The sequence below is a fragment of the Motacilla alba genome, chromosome 11, assembly GCF_015832195.1.
Source record: "Motacilla alba alba isolate MOTALB_02 chromosome 11, Motacilla_alba_V1.0_pri, whole genome shotgun sequence".
Classification (NCBI taxonomy): domain Eukaryota; kingdom Metazoa; phylum Chordata; class Aves; order Passeriformes; family Motacillidae; genus Motacilla; species Motacilla alba.
The window spans coordinates 1,723,244-1,743,147 of NC_052026.1; the positions used below are offsets into that span (position 1 = coordinate 1,723,244).

The window sequence follows — 19,904 nt, forward strand, 5'->3', positions numbered from 1 at the left end:
CTGTGATGTTCCAAGAAGGACAAACGAACCCAAAGTCAACAGACAGGAGCAGCAGGAATACCGAATAGTTTTTTTATTTTTGTTCCAGCTCTCCCAAATGGCATCCATAAGCAAATTCCTATGTGTTAAATAATTTATTTGTGGCGAGTTTTCTTTAATACAAATGCGTTTTACCAAAACAGAAAAACAGATGCTACCAGATGACACAACTAATGATGAAAACTACCCACAGTATCCCCATGACACAACACAGCACTGCTGCACTGGCTGTGCAAATATGAGTCTGGCCCAAGTCCCACTCCACAGCCAGGTTCCACTCAGCTGCACAGCATAAGGAGTGAAACAGGAAAGTCTAAAAGCTGAAAAACACACAGGAAAAAGGGTAAAAAACGACCCCATCTCCACATGCATGTGAGGCAAATTTGGAAATCAGTGGGGTGAGCAAAGCCCACACCATTCCAGTCCACTGCAGCTGGGCACAGCCAGTACTGCTGGTTCCAGAGGTTCCCTTAGCTGTGGGGATGTTCCTGCAGACTCTGATGGATCCTGCTAGGCACTGTGTTGTCTGACCCAGAAACAAATGTTCTCTGTCTCAGAAGCAGTTGCAACTCCTACTGCAGCAAAAGGACAAGACTCTCACAGAAAGGGCTCTAAATCCAAGCTGAGAGATTTCTTCAGAACTGCAAACTCTGGGCAATTGCCCTGCATCCAAAGTCAGTCACTAAGGCACTTTTCATGATTTGTGAGCTTATTTAATTGTCTGAGCATGGATACTTCAGTCAAACTTAAGACCCCAAGTCTGTCAGGACTAAGCTTAATACTGTTACTGTGAGTAAATGTGAGACGCCAATGAACAAAGATATTTTCACCAAAATTTGCAGAATTACTAAACATTAGGAATTCCTGAACTTTAAAGTGGAGAAAATATTTTGATATCTGAAAGTGCAGCATTTCACACACACATGATTCTTGACAGGCAGAACGAGGCCACGGGGCACGTAACCAAAACCCAACACACAGAAAATCTGATTTTCTGATGTGTGTACAGATTCACACCTTCATGCCATAACCAAACGACAAAGACCCCAAAAAGAAAGCCATGAAGTTTCCATTTATTGAAATTGTAAATGAGGAGTCTTTCGAGGAGTCTTTCAAGGAGTCAGACATTTTGAGGGGTTGAAGAAATTTATTACAAGGTAACTTCTGCAGCAGCATTCCAAGGGATTTTAGGGTACCAAGGTACTATAGTTCTGGCAACAGGTACAGGTTTCTGTGATCCATAAGGAAGCACACCTGTAAATTCCCATAAACCCTCATTTCAATTGCCTTAGACTCCCTTAATGCTCGCCTGGATTTAAGGAGAAAAGAAAATGAAAAAAGGTGATCAGTAACAGCAGGAAACTTTTTACCAGGGAGTCCACATGTTTTACATCAACCCCAAACTTCATCACAGCTCTGCATCCATCACTGCTAAACCATGGAGAAGCTGAACAGCCTAAATACTGACAGCAAAGCCGCTCTGATTGCAAGAACTTGCTCTCCAGGCTACGAAACCACCCAGGGATTGGGAAATAAAGAAGGCTCTTTAGGTCCAGCTCCACGTCCCTACAAACAGGATCAGTGGGACCATTCTGCAGTGTCCTGTGGAGCTAATGAGTGCATGGGTGACAGAAATTGCCAATGAACCTTGGATCATGGAAAACCCCAAACTGCTGACAGAACATTAAGAAAAGGGGGCTCACTTCACACATTCTTTACCTAAAAAGCTAATGATGCTTTTCCTAGAGGTAAACAACCAGTTATGAAAGCTCATACTCTTCAGTACCTGCTGCAGCCCTTTTCCCCTGGGTCCAGCACTAGGGCTTTTATCAAGCACAGTGAGAAACGTCCCCAAGACCCCCGGTAACAAGTAGATGCTACTACTGTAGAGTGGGTTTAGCTCTCGCTTGAGCTACACGGCTACATCCTCCTCCTAGCCCCCATCCAGCCCCACGGAATTATATCCTCCGCACTGCCGGATAATCCCGTCCATCCCCGTGGGTTTACTCCAGGCAGTCCCTCCCTGCCAGCCCAAGTGCTGGGCTGGACTCGGCTTTCCGGAGCCGCTATCCGCCTCCAGCTCCGCATGCAGGCAGCGAATCCCCGCAGCAGCCCCGGAACCGCCGCTCGCCGCTGCCGGGCGCTGCCGCAGGAGGGATGAGCGGCGGGGTCAGCCCCGGCATGTGCGGCCCCGGGCCCCCCCGCGCTGCCCCCGGCATGTGCGGCCCTGCCCGCGGGGCGGGGGTCACCCGCCCCCCGGCCCCCAGCCCGGGGCCGCCGGCTCCGGCCCGGCCCCGCTCCGGTCCCGCGCACGGCAGGAGGCGGCGGGGCCCCGCTGGCCCCCGGGGAGCCGCGGCGGGGGCGGATGGAGACAGCGGGCACGGCGGCGGGCTGGGGTAAGGCAGGGCAGGGCGGCATGGGGGAAGGTACGGGCTGAGCCGGGATGGGGAGAGGCAGCAGCCGGGGGAAGGCAGGGGCTGAGCCGGGATGGGGAGAGGCAGGGGCTGGAGCTGAACCGGGCTGAGGGGAAGCAGCGGCTGGAGCGGGCTGGGGAGAGGCAGGGGCTGAGATGGGGAAAGGCAGAGCCTGAACCGAGCCGGGGAAATGCAAGAGCTGAGCCGAGCCGGGGTAAGGAAGGAACCAAGCTGGAGAAAGGCGTGAGCCGTGCCGCGGTAAAAGGCAGGAGCCGAGCCGTGCCGGGGTAAAGCAGGAGCCGCGCCGCCTGAGGCAGGCTCCGAGGGGCCGATCCCGGCCCGGTGGGGCAGGCTCCGAGGGGCCGATCCCGGCCCGGTGGGGCAGGCTCCGAGGGGATGATCCCAGCCCGGTAGTGCAGGCTCCGAGGGGCCGATCCCGGCGCGGTGGGGCAGGCTCCGAGGGGATGATTCCAGCGCGGTGGGGCAGGCTCCGAGGGGATGATCCCGGCCCGGTGGGTCAGGCTCCGAGGGGATGATCCCAGCCCGGTAGTGCAGGCTCCGAGGGGATGATCCCGGCGCGGTGGGGCAGGCTCCGAGGGGCCGATCCCAGCGCGGTGGGGCAGGCGCTGAGGGGCCGGTCCCGGCGCGGTGGGGCAGGCGCTGAGGGGCCGCGGGAGCCCGTGGGTTGCCGCCCAGCCGCGGGTGTAGAGTGCGGGGATCCCAGAGCCCAAAGGACCCTGCCCGAAACTTTGTGTGGGCCGAGCCCCCTCCCGAGAAGGGAGCAGCCCCTTCCCGGCCGTGGGCAGGGCAGCGCCGAGACCCCGAGCCGACGTCTGACACAGCGGGCGAATCTCGGGAATCAGGCTTTTAAATCCTCGTCTGCATTAGCAAACGAGCTCCTCTTTTAAGAAATATAAAGATTTGGTTATTTAGGACGCGTTATACTCGTGTACATGTTGTTGCCTGTAAATATAAATCTTTGAAGAGCAAGTTATAAATATTAAAGGCTAAGTGCATAGGGGGAGTGTGTGTATCAGATTTTACACTAAATTTATTCCAACCCAGTTTGGCACATACATGCCTGATGCATTCAAGCTGCACTCACACAAATCAGGGAAGTTATTTGGTTTTACAGCGGTAGGTGCCTGTTTCAGAGACTGGTGAATGACTTAACAATAATTAGCATATTTATATAACATATTGTTGTTTATACGTGGGGTTTGGAAACTGAGAGGCATTAATATCATTTCCTGAACATGAAGGATTCCTAGAAGTATGAAGCAATGGCTTGTTTGGTTTTTCCCCCATTTCAGCTGCATTTGTGTGTGCACTCAGGGTCTGAGATGTGCAATCCTGCCCAGAGACAGCAGGTGAACCTTAACTGAACATGCCTTCAACTCACATCTGGTACCAAACAAAACCAAACTGCTATTAAGAACCTTTCTATTCATTTTTCCCTTTTTAGTTATTTTCTTCCATCTTCCTCTCATCTCTGGAAGCTCCATCAGTATTGGGATAGGCAGCAATTATTCCAATCTCTGTAAGTAATCTCTTTTTCTTTTTTTTTTTTTAAACTGCATTATTGGTGTGCTTTGCAGTTATGTACAGCTGCAGAAATAATATATTTCAAGTTCTCTAGCAGATAAACATCAATCCAGTAAAAAGCAAATAGCTCCTTGACTGAGAAAAAACTGAGTTAACAGAAATGTCCTTAACCTTGTCATCTCTAGTCAGACCAAACTCACAGAAGTGACAGAATTGTCTGAAATAAAGGACCATAAAATTTAGCGTCAGGTACAAGTACTTCAATATTTCATTAAAAAAAAAAAATCTTCCTTTCAGCGTTTTCTCCCACAACAGCAAATTAGCAAACTGACAAATGGAGCACACTGACATCAGTCAAAATTTATATCATTTTGGCACTCACTAGTGAAACAAATGTGGCTAAAAATTACTTCCAGTCATTGAAATAAAACAATTCCTGACATTTGACTTCGTTCTGCTCTCCTTTTTATGACTGCCTTTTGTAGTCACTACATGAAGGTTTTTTGAAAAGGAAATACAGCATTATAGGAGCCAATTATCCTCATGTCACTGGTCCTATTTTGGCAGAAAACCACATGCACACAGGGAAGCAGGGCAGCATGTCCAGTGTCTTGGATGGGAGAATGCATAATGAGAAAAATACACAACTAAACCCACCAAGAGCCCTCTTGGAGCAAGGGCTGCCGTTCAAGAAAAGCTGTGCTGGAATGTTATAATCAGACTGTGACTTTGTAACACTGTTCAGCCCATCATGGCTGAGAAATCCTACAAATAAAGGTGCAGTTTAAAGGAAGAAAAGACAAGAAGTTCCCTTAATTTGCTTTGGAACATACATGGAGGAACACAAAGACAGCTACAATCATTCATAGACTAGAAATCACACTGATTTTAATGTTTGCTGTCACAACCTATCATGACAGCAAACTTGGAGAAATTATTCATAGAGCCAGAACCAGCTTCTGGCCACAGTAGGGATTTTTAGGATCTATCCCTAAGATAACTTTGGTAATTGAGAGTAGAGTGTGGTTGGTAAAGGTGAAGACAGTGCAAAACCAAGTAACTGCCAAGTGCTGTCCTTCAGATTGTCTGGTAATCCCTTAAACTCCTCCAAAACACCACATTAAAGCTGGGCTGAAGAGCAACTGCAAAATCAGTAGCTGCTACCTGATAGATGGCATCACCCAAGTCACAGAAATGCGTGATAGCAGTACAAAAATGTGGACATTGCTACAGCTGCATTGGCAGTCTCCTCATTCGTTAGCGAGCTGCCTGTGGGCTTGGCAAGAAAATCCCTGTGCTGTGCTGGTGTTGTTACGGGTCAATATTGCAAAAAGACTGCTGAGATTATTTTCCCCCAGAAATGTTGGGTTTACATAATGCACAAAGTGATGTTTCCCAGCACTTCACCGCAGGACAGCTTTGTATTGCATTGGGTTTAGATCAGCAGAGTTCTGTAATAGAACAATTGAAGCAACCAGTTGAGAGGAGTCTGAGGATTGCTCTCATTTCCACGCAGGTGCCTACAAAATTAAGTGGCTTAGATCATGGTTTTCCTTCAGCCTTAACTGAGTCCAGCTCAGCCAGGCCTGACACTCTGGCCCTCTCTACAAGTGCTCTCAGCTTTAATTCCTGTAATGCCTAGGCTCTGAAATGTTCCACTGGCAGGAACAGAGAACATTAACACAGAACCAGGTGGGCATTAGCCACAAGTAAAACCATGGCTCATGGGATGCTTTTATAGCAAATGTGGAGAGACCGGAGTTACGCCAGGCTGTTTGGAGGTACCACAGGAATGAGAATCCACAGTGGCCTCTACAGAACTCCTGTAGGCCGGGTACCAGACCTGTTTGCTGCCCAAACACTGAATTTCCTAAGCAAGGGCAAAGGCTCAGGAGCAGGACTGCAGCTCTGCCCATACAGAGTCAGCTGTGTCTGGAGAGTCGTGCTCTAGTCCAGGACAAAGGGGAAAAGTCACCCGAGCAAAGTCCAGGCAAGAGAATACTCAGGGATGGAGCCGAATGACTTCAACAACATAGACCCAAAGTGGGCTGACAGGGTCAGAGTGTAACAGAACTTCCTAGTCAGAAATAGAATTTGTTTTGACTTTGTTTCTTTAGATGCTTCTTTCTGAGAGAAACACTGGATTTTCTTTGCAAAGTGTTTCTAGGTTTTAGTCAGCTGTGTTTGGATGGTTGGTTGGTTTTCAGAATAAAAAGTCAGATTTATCTCTAGAAAATAATTACAATGAATATAAATTATTAATCAGCAGTCATGAACTTCAGTCAGTGTTTCAAATGCTTAAATGAAGGGGTCCAAAAACTGTCAGAGAAATAAAATTGTTCTATGCAAACTGCCTTCCCTTTCTGCATGTGCCTACCTCCTCCACCTCCTTCTCCACCACTTCTGAGATTTATCTCTGAGGAAATTTGTTGTAGACACAAGTAAAAGCAATCAAACAAACTGATTATTCAATCAATTATACAGATTGCCAATACATATGTGGTATTATAAAAAGATAGTTATCTCCAGTTATTTAGTGACTCTTTGTATTCAAATGTTATAGGATGGTCCAATTCAACTACCTCCCTGCTTTTATATATAAGAGCACAAGGAAGGTCCAGAGAGATGTAAAATGTTCATTTGCAGGCATGAATGACAAAAACCAAAGCTTTAAAATATACAGACAGCATTTCCAAATCCAGCACTAATATTCCTGTCTTAAAATCTTTAGAGCATCTACAGACTTGTCCTAACTAAACAGAATTCTCTCACCAAACCAAGAAGGAACAGAGGCATTCCTACTGTGGCTCTCTTGCCTACGAAAACCCACCTAAGACAGGCCCAGGGGACACCTCCCAGAAGGGAAAAGTGCAGAAAATCCTCATCCTGGAATCAGTAGAGCTACCTTGGAGGCTGTCCCTCAGCATCTGGCTTGGGGACAGCAGAAGAGCTGGCTGCCAGCTGTGCTGCCACTGACTCCAGCACTGAGAGCTGCATCCTGAGACCCCAGAATGACAGTAAAAGGATGAATAAACTTCTGCTCATAAACAAGGAAATCTTTCTGCACACAGCAAGAATAAAATGCCCCCTCCACTGGGACTCTGCAGCTCTTGATGGCAAATCCTGTCTTTTTTCCACTCCAAACTCAGCCAGTTTGGTTAGTGCAGTTGTCTGAGGCACGAACACAATTCCCAATGACAAGAAGCACAACATCAGCAGGAACATAACTGCACATCCCCAGGCACAGAGCCCAGCGCCTCAGTCCAAACCAGGGAAGAGACTGGGTGATTTGGGCTCTGTGCAAGCACCTCGAGGAGTTCTCCAGGTGATCCCAGATTTGAGACTTGCAGAAAGACAGGAGATTGTTTCCAGCTTTGGTGGGAGCTGCTGGCTTGGGGAGGTCCAGGATGCCAGGAGTTTAAGAGAGAGCCTGACAGATCTGCAGCCAGACTTGTGCACAGCACAGCAGGACATCCCCTTGCACTTGTGGGATGCCTCCAGAAGTGTCAGTGATCAAAGCACCAACATGCACCACCAATTCTCAAAAATGCCAGATAACCACATAGGTCTGTGGTGCCAGACACCAAGAGACATGCATTGCAGTTGCCCCTTCTGAAGTGCACAGCAAAATTTAGTCCCCAGAATAATCTGCTCTTTTCTTCCTTCATTCTATTTCTTCTCCAGGTGTGGATGTTTTTCTGATGTTTTTCTGAACCTCTTTGGTTCCCATCTCCTTTTCCCTAAGGGCATACCCCATATCTCCCTACAGTTTTCCACACTGCACTTCATGTTTTAATGACTCCAGCTGGGCAGGAGGGAAGGATGCTCAAATACCTCCAGAACCACACCTTGAAATCCTTTGTTCCTCTCCTCTGCTAAGTAACAGCCAGCATCTTTCTGCCATCAATTTACTTTATGATGGCTTGAAATCATCTGTTACACGAAGAATAATTTTTTCAACCTTTAAATGAAATCCGCATGGGAAGGGATCCATTTCTCTCCAAGCCTGATAGTTTCTCATCCTCCTGTATGAGGATGTAGGCTGACAACTCCAATTCAATCATTTCCATTGTGCCTACTAACTTAATGCTTCCATTTCAAGCAGCTTCGCCCAACTCACACTTCTCCACTCGAAATAATAGATTAGGAAATAATAGCTGCATAGTTCCCATGCACCTGCATTGCAAACATGCACAGTCTAGTCCAAACTTGCTCTCTAGCAAATAAAAAAATGCTGCTTCAGTTTTTGGAGGGTATCTCCTCAAGCTGCTACAAGCAGCTCTATCAAGAAACCTCTAAGATGGGAGTTTTGGTTTAGATCCGTTTTGAGCTGTGTGTTCAGGCACATGCCCAGATACCTTTATGCAGAGCATCTCCCCAGGAGAGGTGGATTCCTCTGTAAAGCTTCCCTACAGTCTCTGTCCTCAGATGTTTTGAAGACTTGGCCTCCAGCTCAGAGCTGGCAGAAGCAATTCAGCTTGCTTTGACAGCATTTATGCAAACTGGGATTTTAGCTCCAAGACTTCATACATTTCTTGCTGGAACTTCCTGAAATACCCCTGACTTTTTTTTTTTTTTAATTACATTATATGACATAGGGAAGCCTACAGTCCTCATGAACCTGTGTGAAGATAATTCACTAAAGGACATTCCAGCCAAAGCCCCGTCATCTCTGTCTACTCTTAATGCAAATAGTTCTTCTATAACACTTTGTTCCTGTGGGCTCTTTAATTCTAAGTTTCTTATCTTTTAATTGCTCTTTTTAGTTGCAAGCATGTTAATCCCTCTGTTTCCATCTTTAAAATGAGGATTTGTCTTTCAGCAGTTGTTTTTTTCATTCATTGACAAGTAATCTTTATTAGTTTTATGGTTTAAGAAAAGCAGCTCTGTAAGCATCTGATTTTCACAGGTTTTCAGCACCCAGCTTTATTTTGATTTAGCTGCAAAATTGCTGCAAGATTACTTCTGCTTAGAAGCCCCACTAAAACTGAAATTTAATCACTCTAGGTTCTGCACAAAACAACTGGCCCTGTCCTTTCAGGTGACAGGTATCTAGAAAACAGAAGATGGGTAGAGGAAAAAATGGCTGGTGGAAAAGTCAATTGCTTTAAATTACACAGGAGCTTAAGGAGAAAGCCTGGCTCTCCTGGCTGCTGGGTTGGTGTCTGTCCGTTCCCTGCCACTGACTCTTGCTAACAAGAGAGGAATTCTCTGAATTCTGTTTCCATTTACTGAGGACCTGCAATGTTCTTTATGGTTAGATGACAAATTACGTGTTTCTAGAAATTTTCAAACCAGTTTTCCTTGTTGTCACCTCCATGTATTGCCCTGAAACTTGCTCCAAGGGCAGTGGTTACACAGAGAACCACAGGACCTTCACTCTCTGGACAGCAGAGAAAGGGTAAAGCCCTGCCTCCTTGATCAGAGAGTAAAAGCTCTGAGAGGTAAATTAGCTGTGTGGGTTTTGGGGTTTTTTTAATTTTTTTTTTTTTAATATAAAGACAAATTGCTTCTTTATTGCAGCAGCCATGTTGACAAGTAGCCTAACAATATCTAGTCACTGGATATTGTAATTGTAATTCCAATTCTCTGCCTCAGAGACACATCCAGAGAGAAATGTGAATCCAAAGAGATTTCTGGTTTGGCCTGGAACTTGGTGCTAAGGGAGGAACACATGCTCTGCAAAGAGGAGCAAAAAGGAGGAGCTATTTGGGGTGATTTTTGTGCATCATTTGAAGAGTACATCAAACTGCACTAATGATCACTCTCCTCAGAGTAAACACATTTGTGGAATCAGATGTTCCTTTAGAAAGAATGTGGGACATGATCACTCTCCTCACAGTAAACACATTTGTGGAATCAGATGTTCCTTTAGAAAGAATGTGGGACATTTAATAGTAGAGTGAAAACAGTTCCAATGTATCCTGCTGGGTGCTCTGGCTGAACAGCACATCTCTGAGCAGAAATCCCTACCAGAAATGCCCAGGTGTTTAGGGAGAGCACAAAATCAGAATATCACAGTACTTTTTAACTACACAGATAATTTTATAAAATACTTTCCTTTTAGAACAGTACAATCCTAAATGCAAACATGAGTGGAAACTGCACTTTTGCCACTTGATCCTATTAATCAATCTGAAAGATATCTGAAAACCTGATAGCTAAAAATAGAAAAAGATCCCTTAATTCAGAGCTTTATTTCTGTGCTTCTGATAAAAATTAAAAAAAAAAAAAAAACAAACCAAAACCAAACACGTATCTACTGAATGAAGCAAGCTGTAAATTGGAAATTTTCTTAAAGTTGGAGACATAAGATCTGCAATTCTTAAGGAGAGCTGCAGCATCTGTAGAGGTAAAAACAAGAACTCTTCCCCAGATCTTCGAATTATGATTCCCAAATACAGCCAAGGCCAGTGTGGTAAAATGCAGGGATAAAGGTGGTATTAAGGTACTGTAGTAGTACAGAAATGACATCCTGTGTCTGTGCTCTGGTTTAAGATTATTGTACTTTTCTTTAGTTGGCATCAGTGCAAAAGTACTGAGGAACTGGTGGACACAAGAAGTCACCAGAGATAAGAACTGTCTTCCTTATATTGTGTTTGGCACAGGTTTCAATGTCATGCTCCTCTAGATCATAGATACAGAGCATTAAACATCAACCCAACCTGGGCCATGAGTGGTTCATTCAGTGTCACTCACTGGCTGTGGTGACAACTGGGTACCCACTTCAACAGAGACACAATTCAGGGGACATGTGGCTAAAAAAAATGGTATTGCTGACACAGGAAAATTAGCCACAAATTATTATCTTTTATTACTGTATTTTAATATTGATGCATATTAGTTTTTAACTTGTGGGTCAATTTTTTTGCATCACGTCTATATAATACTGCCCCTTAGCCTAAACTTGATGTGGCCTTTTGATGTCCCTAAGTTATCCGTTTCCACTTGCTAAATCCATCAAATGTGGGCTGATTTAGAATCCACACCCTGCACCTCATTGCATGGCCCTCTCTGATGGGAGCAGGTGAAGAGCCAGAAAGGGCTCCTCTGAGAGAGGCTTCTTAGCTCCCTCTCATCTGTAGGAAAAACGGGTTTCAAATCAATTTTAGTTTTAAAACGTGCTTTGAAGACAAAATACCTTTTGGCAGCATGTACTGGGACAGAAGTATCACCTTGGGAAGTAATGCATTTTTCCACCAGTCAAACAATCAGCCTCAAAAGAATTTCCATTGCAAAGAACGGAAAGCTCATTATTTGCTCAGTCAGTTTGTGACGCATCTGTCCCTGGCTGTGCCTCCCTCTCTTCCTCAAAAGAGCACTGACATGTTTTTAGTCTTCATCATTTTGGGGATTATTTTACAGCTCCCTTTGAGAACAGATGGGACATTTTTATCATCTGGATTCACAAAACACATAATTTGCACTTGCTGCAGCTGGGATAGTTTTGCACACCCATTTTTTAACCATCATTGTACCCCACTGCTTCTCAGTCCAAAGGAAATTGGACCTGCCCATGTAATTTTTTACAGTTTACAATCTGAATCCCTGAGGCTAACAAAACATCACTGTGGGTTTCTGGTGTTCTCACAAAGGCTAGATCCCAAAGTGACTTCCCCAGTTCCACAACATGGAAGCACACGAAGCACAGCATTACCTCATCAGGTATTTGGATTAGAGTGACCTTCAAAGAGGAGCCAGTGAGGTGGTGAAAGGTAAAACAGGAATTTTGTGTTGCAGGAACTTTAGAGAATTTTCCTATGTCCAAAAAGTAGTGACATCACAGCCAGTGGTAGAGGAGAATTGTGCTGATCTGGTAAAAACAGGCACAGGGAAGAAGATACAAAAGGGTGTAAACTGGAGCAACTTTATAGAGTTTTAAAATCATTAGAGCAACTTTGAACTAGATTAGGAATTAAACAGATTTATGGAAGATATCACCAATTACTTACACATGACAATTAATATGACAATTATTAGCAGGACCAATTACTCCAATAAATTTCCTAATACATTATTTTTTCCTTTTGCATAATTTTTCTGTTTGACATTTGCAATGACTGTAACCAGTCCAACACCCATAAAAGTTGTTTCCATTTACACAAGGACTACCCTTGGCACCACAAAGTATTATTGCTTAGCAGCTGCTTCTGTCATTTTATTAACTCTAAGAAAAACCCCCAAACAAACAAAGCAACAAACAACACCCTTAAAAAAACCCACAAACAAACAAGCAAAACAACCCATGCCCAGACAGGAGCTGCCACAAGGTAATTGCTGGGAATTCCATGCCATTTTACCTGGAATTGTCTGAGATGCCTGCCAGAAATGCAGAGGCCGTCTGGGAGGTGCAGCACGATTTTCTGAAGGTACACAGTGATCCTGGAGGTGGCGGAGCTGCCAGGTGCAAGGGACCAGGCTGAGATTTGCTGTGGCAGTGTGGCAGTGCTGGTGATGTCTGTGAATTGGGGACACTGCCATCTTCCCCTGGAGCAGCTGTGCAGGAGATGAAATCAGGAGCAATTACCCAAACTGCAGGATTTGCAGCTGTAAAGGGTGACAAAAGGTTCCAAATTAAAAATCCTGGAGAGCTAACAAAGCTCATGTAGCAGCAGTGCCTGTGCTCTGCTGGGTGCCAGCCTGCACCTCTGAGCCTGTTTGCTCTTCACACTGGGCCTGAACCTTTGCTTACTTCTGGAATGTTTTAGATTGTTGACATAAAGTGGCCTGGATACAACCTGAATTCATAATACTGTGCTGAAAATTAAAGCTGATTTCAAAAGAATCTTTCTGCACAAAGTTCTTCCTTACCAAATTTAAAAATACTTAATTTAGTAATTAATGAACTATTTTCTGTCTGGTCTACTTCTCTTTTTCTTTATTGGAAGACTTTCCATGTGTCAGTGCACACTCAGATGCACTCATCAGACAATTATTTGCATTTTTTGTACCATCCAAACAAGATCACCTTCAATAGCTCTTCTGGTGAAATGGGGAAAAATTATAAAATAATATATTCTTTGAATAATGTAGGAAGTTTTTACCTCTCTTTTCCTGAAGAATTTTCTGACTTCCTGCTCTCCATAATTTTGTTTGTTCCATATAGTATGTTAATAGATTTGTAACCTAAGAAACTGGAATATATTTACATGATAAGTTCTTTTTTCGATTATTTGCTCAGTGGTTTAGATGTTTCAGTGGGACACTGAAATTCCATGGGATATTTTGTATTGTGAAGTGTAAAACACAGAAGAAAACCCCATATACTTCCTTTCACAGGGATGCCCCAATTCCCATTAAACTTTGTGTCATGCAGCTGCTGTTTGAATGTTGATGGGTGTGAAAAGCCAAACTGCTGCTGCTGCAGGCAAGCCCTCAGAGCTTTTGGCATGGGAAGATGGGAAGGGGTGGCCCTGCTCAGATGTGACAAGTGACACCAGTCCCACTCACATTCCCATTTCTCATGCAAATATATTTTGTACAGGTGAATGCATGACCTGAAACTGCTTTTCTGGCTGTTACCATCTCTCCTTTGAGAGGAGGAAATGTCTGTTCACTGCTGTCTGTGTGCATAAAGATAAAAGGAACCCCAGTGCACTATCAAAGGACAAGAGAAAATTCGGTTTTTTCCCTTCTCTAGGCAGAGAGGAGTGATACAGTTTTCTGCTCAGCCCCCCAAAATCAACAGTAGCCCTAGGACACCTCTCCAGCCATTTAACTGAGGGACCAGTAAAACATTCGGCTTCAGGCAGAGCTGCTGACCCTACTGGATAGGATTTCATGTCTCTGCAAACCAACGCTGAGTTTATGTCTCCAGAAGTTCACCCAAGGCTTTATTAAGAGTATTGAAAAATCCTTCCCCACTCTAACAGACTCAGTTCCTACCCTTAATTGTCAAATTGGAAAGGGACCATGACAGAGTTATACTTACAGCTAAGGAGGTCTTAATCCAGTCCTTCAGGTTAATGGAAGATAACAGATCTCTTTTTTTTCCCATTTAACCATTTTGAGTGTTCAGCTGGGGTGAAGATGCATTGTTTTGGTTTGGGTGTTCAAGCACAGAAGGCTCAGAGACACCTCAGCCTTGTGATTTCCCTGGTGTGCTTCACCTGGACCTCCTCTGGCTCAAACCCACGGAAAATGGCCGGAACAACAGGACAGGAAGGATTTGTTTCAGTCTGAGAGCCTTTTCAGGTCTGACAAAGCAGAGAGAGCTGTCATCCAACCAGGCCTTTCAAAAGCAGCAAGATTGACTTTCAGAAGGAATTGCTTGTTACACAATCATCTATTGTTTCTCCTCCTTTCAGATGAACTGAGCCTTCTGCTGAGTAAAAATGAACCACGCTGTGGTGACAGACTCTGCCTCTTACACTGGCTGTGCTGTCACTGGAAAGAGGACTGTGGCAGAGTCCACATGTCCTTCAAACTCTGCTCAAGTGAGTTACTCTTCACTTTCCTGAATTCCTCTCCACTTTCCCCCACATTCTGTGAATGTGAATCCATCTGCTCACCAACTCAGTGTCTGCAGCAATAGGCTGCTCTGAACAAGAGGTTTTATCTGGTTTTGCTGTTGCAAGGACATGGATATTTAGAGGCTTATTTATTCATCTGTCTAAATTATTTGTACTGAATGCTGAGTTCAAGGACCATGTGTGGTTCAGGCAGCAGTGGGAATGGAAATGTGGTCAAGCTCAGAATGCATTAAGCTAATGTATTATGAAAGCTACTGCCCTGAAATGCCAGTTGAGGAGGGAGAAGGAAAAAAAAAAGACTAAGAAAGGCAGTTGCCATTGCCAGAAACAATCAAGCACTGGCAGCTTTGCAGAGCAGTGGCTGCTGGCTGGGCCTCTGCATTTGGAAGTGGAGTGTGAATAACCAAACCACCTCACAGCTGATGCAAGCGATGCTTGGCCAGGGGAGAGGGTAGAATTACTGCCAGGTGAGAGACCCAGTGTATTTACAGGAGTCATGGGGTACTTTTGATACAGAGTGCAGACAGTTTTAGCCATTTGTTTTAAAACCAGATTTGGTGCAAAGGAGTTGAAGGAGGTGTTGAAAGATCGCTGATGAACACAAGGGTGCTGCAGTCTCAGCAGCTGCTGTTTACAAGGAAACTTGGAGATGTAACCACCTCAGCTTCTTCAGTTCCCGCCTTGTTATGTTTACACGTTAATGTCAAGCTACAGTTTTAACACTGAACCCTTCCTTTTAGCATACCCACTTTGTGACTAACAACATCGAAGAGACAAACTGCTTTTAGACCTCTATTCTACACTCTACAAATAGCATTGATCACATGCTGTCACTAATCACTTGTGGATTGCAGTTACTATGACATTTTACACAGAAGAGCGTGGCCTCAATTGTGCAGAAGGACCAGATGTGGCAGAGTGGACTGTAAAGACACTTCAGGTAAAAGTAACCCAAGAAATGAGATTCAGGATTGAATAATACACCCCATCCTCCAATAGGCATGAGATACATGAAGGAAAAATGCAAAGTAAAATATCATACTCTGGACATGCAGAATGTGAACAGCAGGCCCTCACCACCATCCCTGCTCAGCACCACCCACTCCCAGGCTGTCCAGAGCAATTCCAGCCCCACACAGCACTCTGACAACAGAGCAGCATCCAGGTTAGATCCAAGGAGCACAAAAGATTATGACTTTACGCTGAGAATTCCTAAGGTTTATAGTCAATGTGCATGGGAGGACTGTAAGGCCTGAATTTAGGCAAGATCTCATGTTCTTACGCTCTGAATTCGTAACCTGATCAGCAGAGATTATAGCTGGACATGGGGTTGTGGTTTTTCCTCTGAGGAGACATATTGAGTGTGGCTGTGAAAGGCTTGATGGGAACACACCAGTTTGGATGATCTTGCATTTTGCCAGGATCCCATGATAACCTTTAATCTATTGCATTGCACATAAGAATGTGTTCTTTTCTGCCCTTCTATTAAGGTGTGCATAAAGTAGTGACTGGCAACAATCTTCTTAATATATGTAAATATTTTTTCTAAATGCAAAGCTGTCACTTCAGTGCTAGTAAAAAGCTACAGGAGTGACAGCTGACAAAATAAGAGTCAAGTACTCACAGGTTTGCTCTGAACACATTACAGCCATTAAGAGCTCCAAACCACCAGTGCATTTGCAATAGTTACAGGAGTGCACAGAACTCAGAAACTGCCTGTGGGAAAACTCATTATTTGTCAGGACAAGGACTGATGATCTCCAGTCTTCACACACTGACTGTTGACAAGTGACCCTGGGAGCAGAGTGTCACCCCCAAGGCACCAGCAGCTGCCACCCCACAGAAACACTCCAGACAAGGGGGCTGCCAGAGCACGGTGCAAGCCCTGTCAGCGGAGCAGCAGGCACAGCAGAGCACCCCAGAATTACCCTGGTGCAGCATTCCCTCCGAGCCAGCCTGCCCAGAGCAGCACTGCTGCTGCCCAGGAATGCAGGACAGAGCCAGACAGAATCCAAGGGCTGCCAGGCACATTTCCATAGCAGCAGTGCCCACATCAGGTAATCATCAATGAACGAGTGGCTAAATCAGCACATGAAAAAGTACTTGTGTATAAAACCCCCATCTTTGTGACTAATGTATAGGTAACATTATGTAAGGTATATAATTACATACCTTACATATTTTATATAGTATTTTATACATATATAGTGTATATATATAATATATATATTATATTTTATATGTAATATATGGTATATAATGATATACCCTACTTATTAACTAATATCTTGGGGATGAGTATATATCTAAATATATATAATATATATGTCTCATATTTACTACTTTTCCTCCTATCTGGGTGCAGGATACAGGCACTCCACTTGAATCATTCACTGTTCTAATTTCTGACTTTCTGGTTTTGTAATACTGACATCTAAACATTTAGCCCATAGGGTAGAAAACACCTTGGTTCCTTCAGAATAGATTTGGTATATTTGATATACCCGTTTCATCCTAATATATTTTAGGACTTTTAAGACTTCCTGACAGGATCCAAGCACCTTGTGTTGTCCTCTGAAAGCAACAATCATTTTAAAGAACTATATCCTTGATCCATAAGGCATGAATGAAAACACCTGACTTTTACATGTTAGTTATCATTATTCTTTCTCATCTTAGATTTGTTACATTTACTTTACAGTTAATGGTATCTTGATTCAGAAATTTAATTTTCTTTTTATTTTGGCCAACAAAAACTTCATCTACTTCATATGAAACCCATCTATAATAAAAACCAGGAACCAAGAAGGGAGTATAGTTCCTTTATAGCATGTTTTTCTGTTAAATCATTATTAATAGATACCTTTAAAGCTTGTGTCAGTCATATCACTTATCCGTTATTTGTGTGTCCTTGGACAATTTCTCATGCTGCTTAAGGGCACTGATTAAGCATGCAAACATATTTATCACCTAAGATTTTTGTTTATTTATTTAGAGGCTTTCAGAGACATGGGGATTGTCACCTTTTTGAATTGAAAAGGATTTTATATAGATAAAAGCAGGAATAGATAGATAAAAGCAGGAATAGATGGATAGACAGATGGACAGATAGATAGATGAAATTTACTTTCATATTATTACTTCGACAACCTAAAAATCTTCTGATAAATGGCTTTAAGTGACTTTAAATTTGGTTTTTAACAACAGGCAAGTGCAGCACTCTATATATAAAGTTACAGGTGTCAGATTGTCAGTACTAAAACCCTACAGACATCATCTCCCCACATTTGTTTAGAGGTCACATCTGCATCCCCCACACTCACACAGACAAATTCCCAGTGGAAATTGGAACCTTCTGCTAAATGGCTGTTTCTTCAAGGACAAGAAGTGACACAGTATTTTCTGATTCCCCATGCTGGTAGCCAGCAGTGCTCCCACTGCTTTGTGTGTTTCTGACTCACATTAGCAGGGTGCAGCAGGACCTCTTACTCACTGCAGTTATGATGAATTAACTGCAAAGGAGGAGGAAGAAGACAGCTGTTGTTTAGGCTTTTTTTAAACCCAAACAAAACCTGTAGTCCAGATCTCTGCCATGCATTATGGTGTTCCTTGACTGCAAGTGCCTCAGTGGATGCTAAGCAGATGTTTGGAAATTAATTTCCACTGGGCTGGAAGTTTGTAATTCTCATCATAAATCATAATGTAAAACTAGTGCATAGATAGGTTAACATTTCCATTTTCAGTGTGTTACAAATAAATAATTAATACACTGTAAAAATCTAGCAGAATAAAGCCTTGTTCCACCTTTGGAGCTGTCTGTGAAAACAGTCCTTGTCAAAGTTCTTCATTACCAGCCAGAAAGGACAGCCTTATATTTCAACAGGAGGCTGAATCAGCTCCTCAGATCTTCCCTGGAGCTTATCAGGAAGTCTTCTGTGAACCTCAAGAGTTCCAGGGAGAGTAACCCCGATTAAAAGGGGAAGAACTATCAGGTAGAAGATCTTCACCAGCATCTGTTCTTGCTGACAGCTTGACCCAGATTAAGTAGACTTGAGATTACTTCCTCAGCCTAAAAATGTGTGAGCACAGGAGGCCCTCACTTTGTCCTCTGCAGAGAGGGAAGTGCTCCCAAGTGCCACTGGGATCACAATCCCTGCTTCTCATGGAAGGATTGGACACATAAATACTGCACAGCACTCACCAAGCCAGTGGATGAGCCCTCCAAGTACTACTACCAGACTGTGTTCCATCTAAATAGCAAAGCAATTTTGTGATAGAATCAATTAATTACAGTGCCAGGCAGATGGTGATAGAGCCACATGGTGTGCAGAACTCTGTCTCTTAAATTCACTATCTGGAATATTTATCAAAGTCACAAGGCCAGTCACAATGCTGATAACATGCTTTACTGTGTTATTTTGGTCTGCCCTATTTCAATTTTGTTCCAATTCTTTTCCCCAACTCTGGTTTTCCAGAAACCCAAATATCTTTCAGTAAGGCTGAAACAGCCTTATAAAACAGTTTGTGTTATGAACAGTAATGGCAGCTGGTGCTTATGCAGCACCTTAAAGAACTCCTTTATCTTTTGGAATCCTGTTGAAAACTCTGTACAATAATTTGACTTTCAAACATACATGAAACTGGAAAATGAGAACCATTTCAGGTGCTTCTGAAAAACAGTTTACCCCCCAGTAAATGCCTACAAGCAGGACTCAGGTACTTTTTGTTTCTACTCAAAAGCAAATTTATCATCAGCTTTTGAGATCATGGAATTTTTGGTGGACTACTGCTGTACAGGGACTCCCAGGGAAGGTCACCATGTGCAACTTTATTTGGAAAAAAACCCCAGCAGTTCAGTCTCAGCTATTGATTTATTAAAAATATGGATATTGATCTTGTACCGATATCCAACTGTGACGGACAAAAACTTTCTAACAGTGTAAAGTTAGAAAGTGTATGTTTATTGCGACGCCGGGCAGCGTGCGGGATAGCTCCCAAATACACACCACCATTTACAGGTGATTACAGAGTCCTATTATCTATACAAGTCTTGAATACCCAAAATACAAATACATATTCCTGATTTTGGTACATCCCATTTCCCGCTTCGTATGGTAATTAGTTCAAAAGCTATTAAGCATGTGTAGTTTGCTCCTTGAAATGGGTCGGTGGTCCCTTTCATGGGGAGGGGTCCCAGAATGAGGAAGTAAATGAAGTATTCCTCGTTCTGACCTTTCTACCTTTTCAATGCAAATATGACAAATGAACCCTTGGAAGAACTCCCATTCCTTGTCTTCAATTGGTTTCAGAGCAGAGGAGGCCCACAACTGTCTTATGTTCCTCAAAGCTATTTGTCAGTTTCGATATTCTTCATTATAAACCCAGCTGACCAAACATTATGTTGACAAGCGATCAGTTATTAGTTAACTACTAA

At 43.7% G+C, this 19,904-nt stretch overlaps 1 protein-coding gene across 2 annotated transcripts in view; it reads left to right on the forward strand.

Moving 5' to 3' along the window:
• Positions 1-1,073: 1,073 nt before the first annotated feature.
• BEAN1 (brain expressed associated with NEDD4 1) overlaps positions 1,074-19,904 on the forward strand; it is a 58,806-nt gene continuing 39,975 nt past the window's right edge. For both annotated transcript variants that reach the window (XR_005258298.1, XM_038148445.1), the window contains exons 1-2: positions 1,074-2,435; positions 3,919-3,993. Coding sequence is in view for 1 of the 2 variants with exons in the window: in XM_038148445.1 (XP_038004373.1) it covers positions 2,405-2,435; positions 3,919-3,993 (106 nt within the window). In the remaining variant the exon portion in view is untranslated. The remainder of the gene's footprint in view (positions 2,436-3,918; positions 3,994-19,904) is intronic.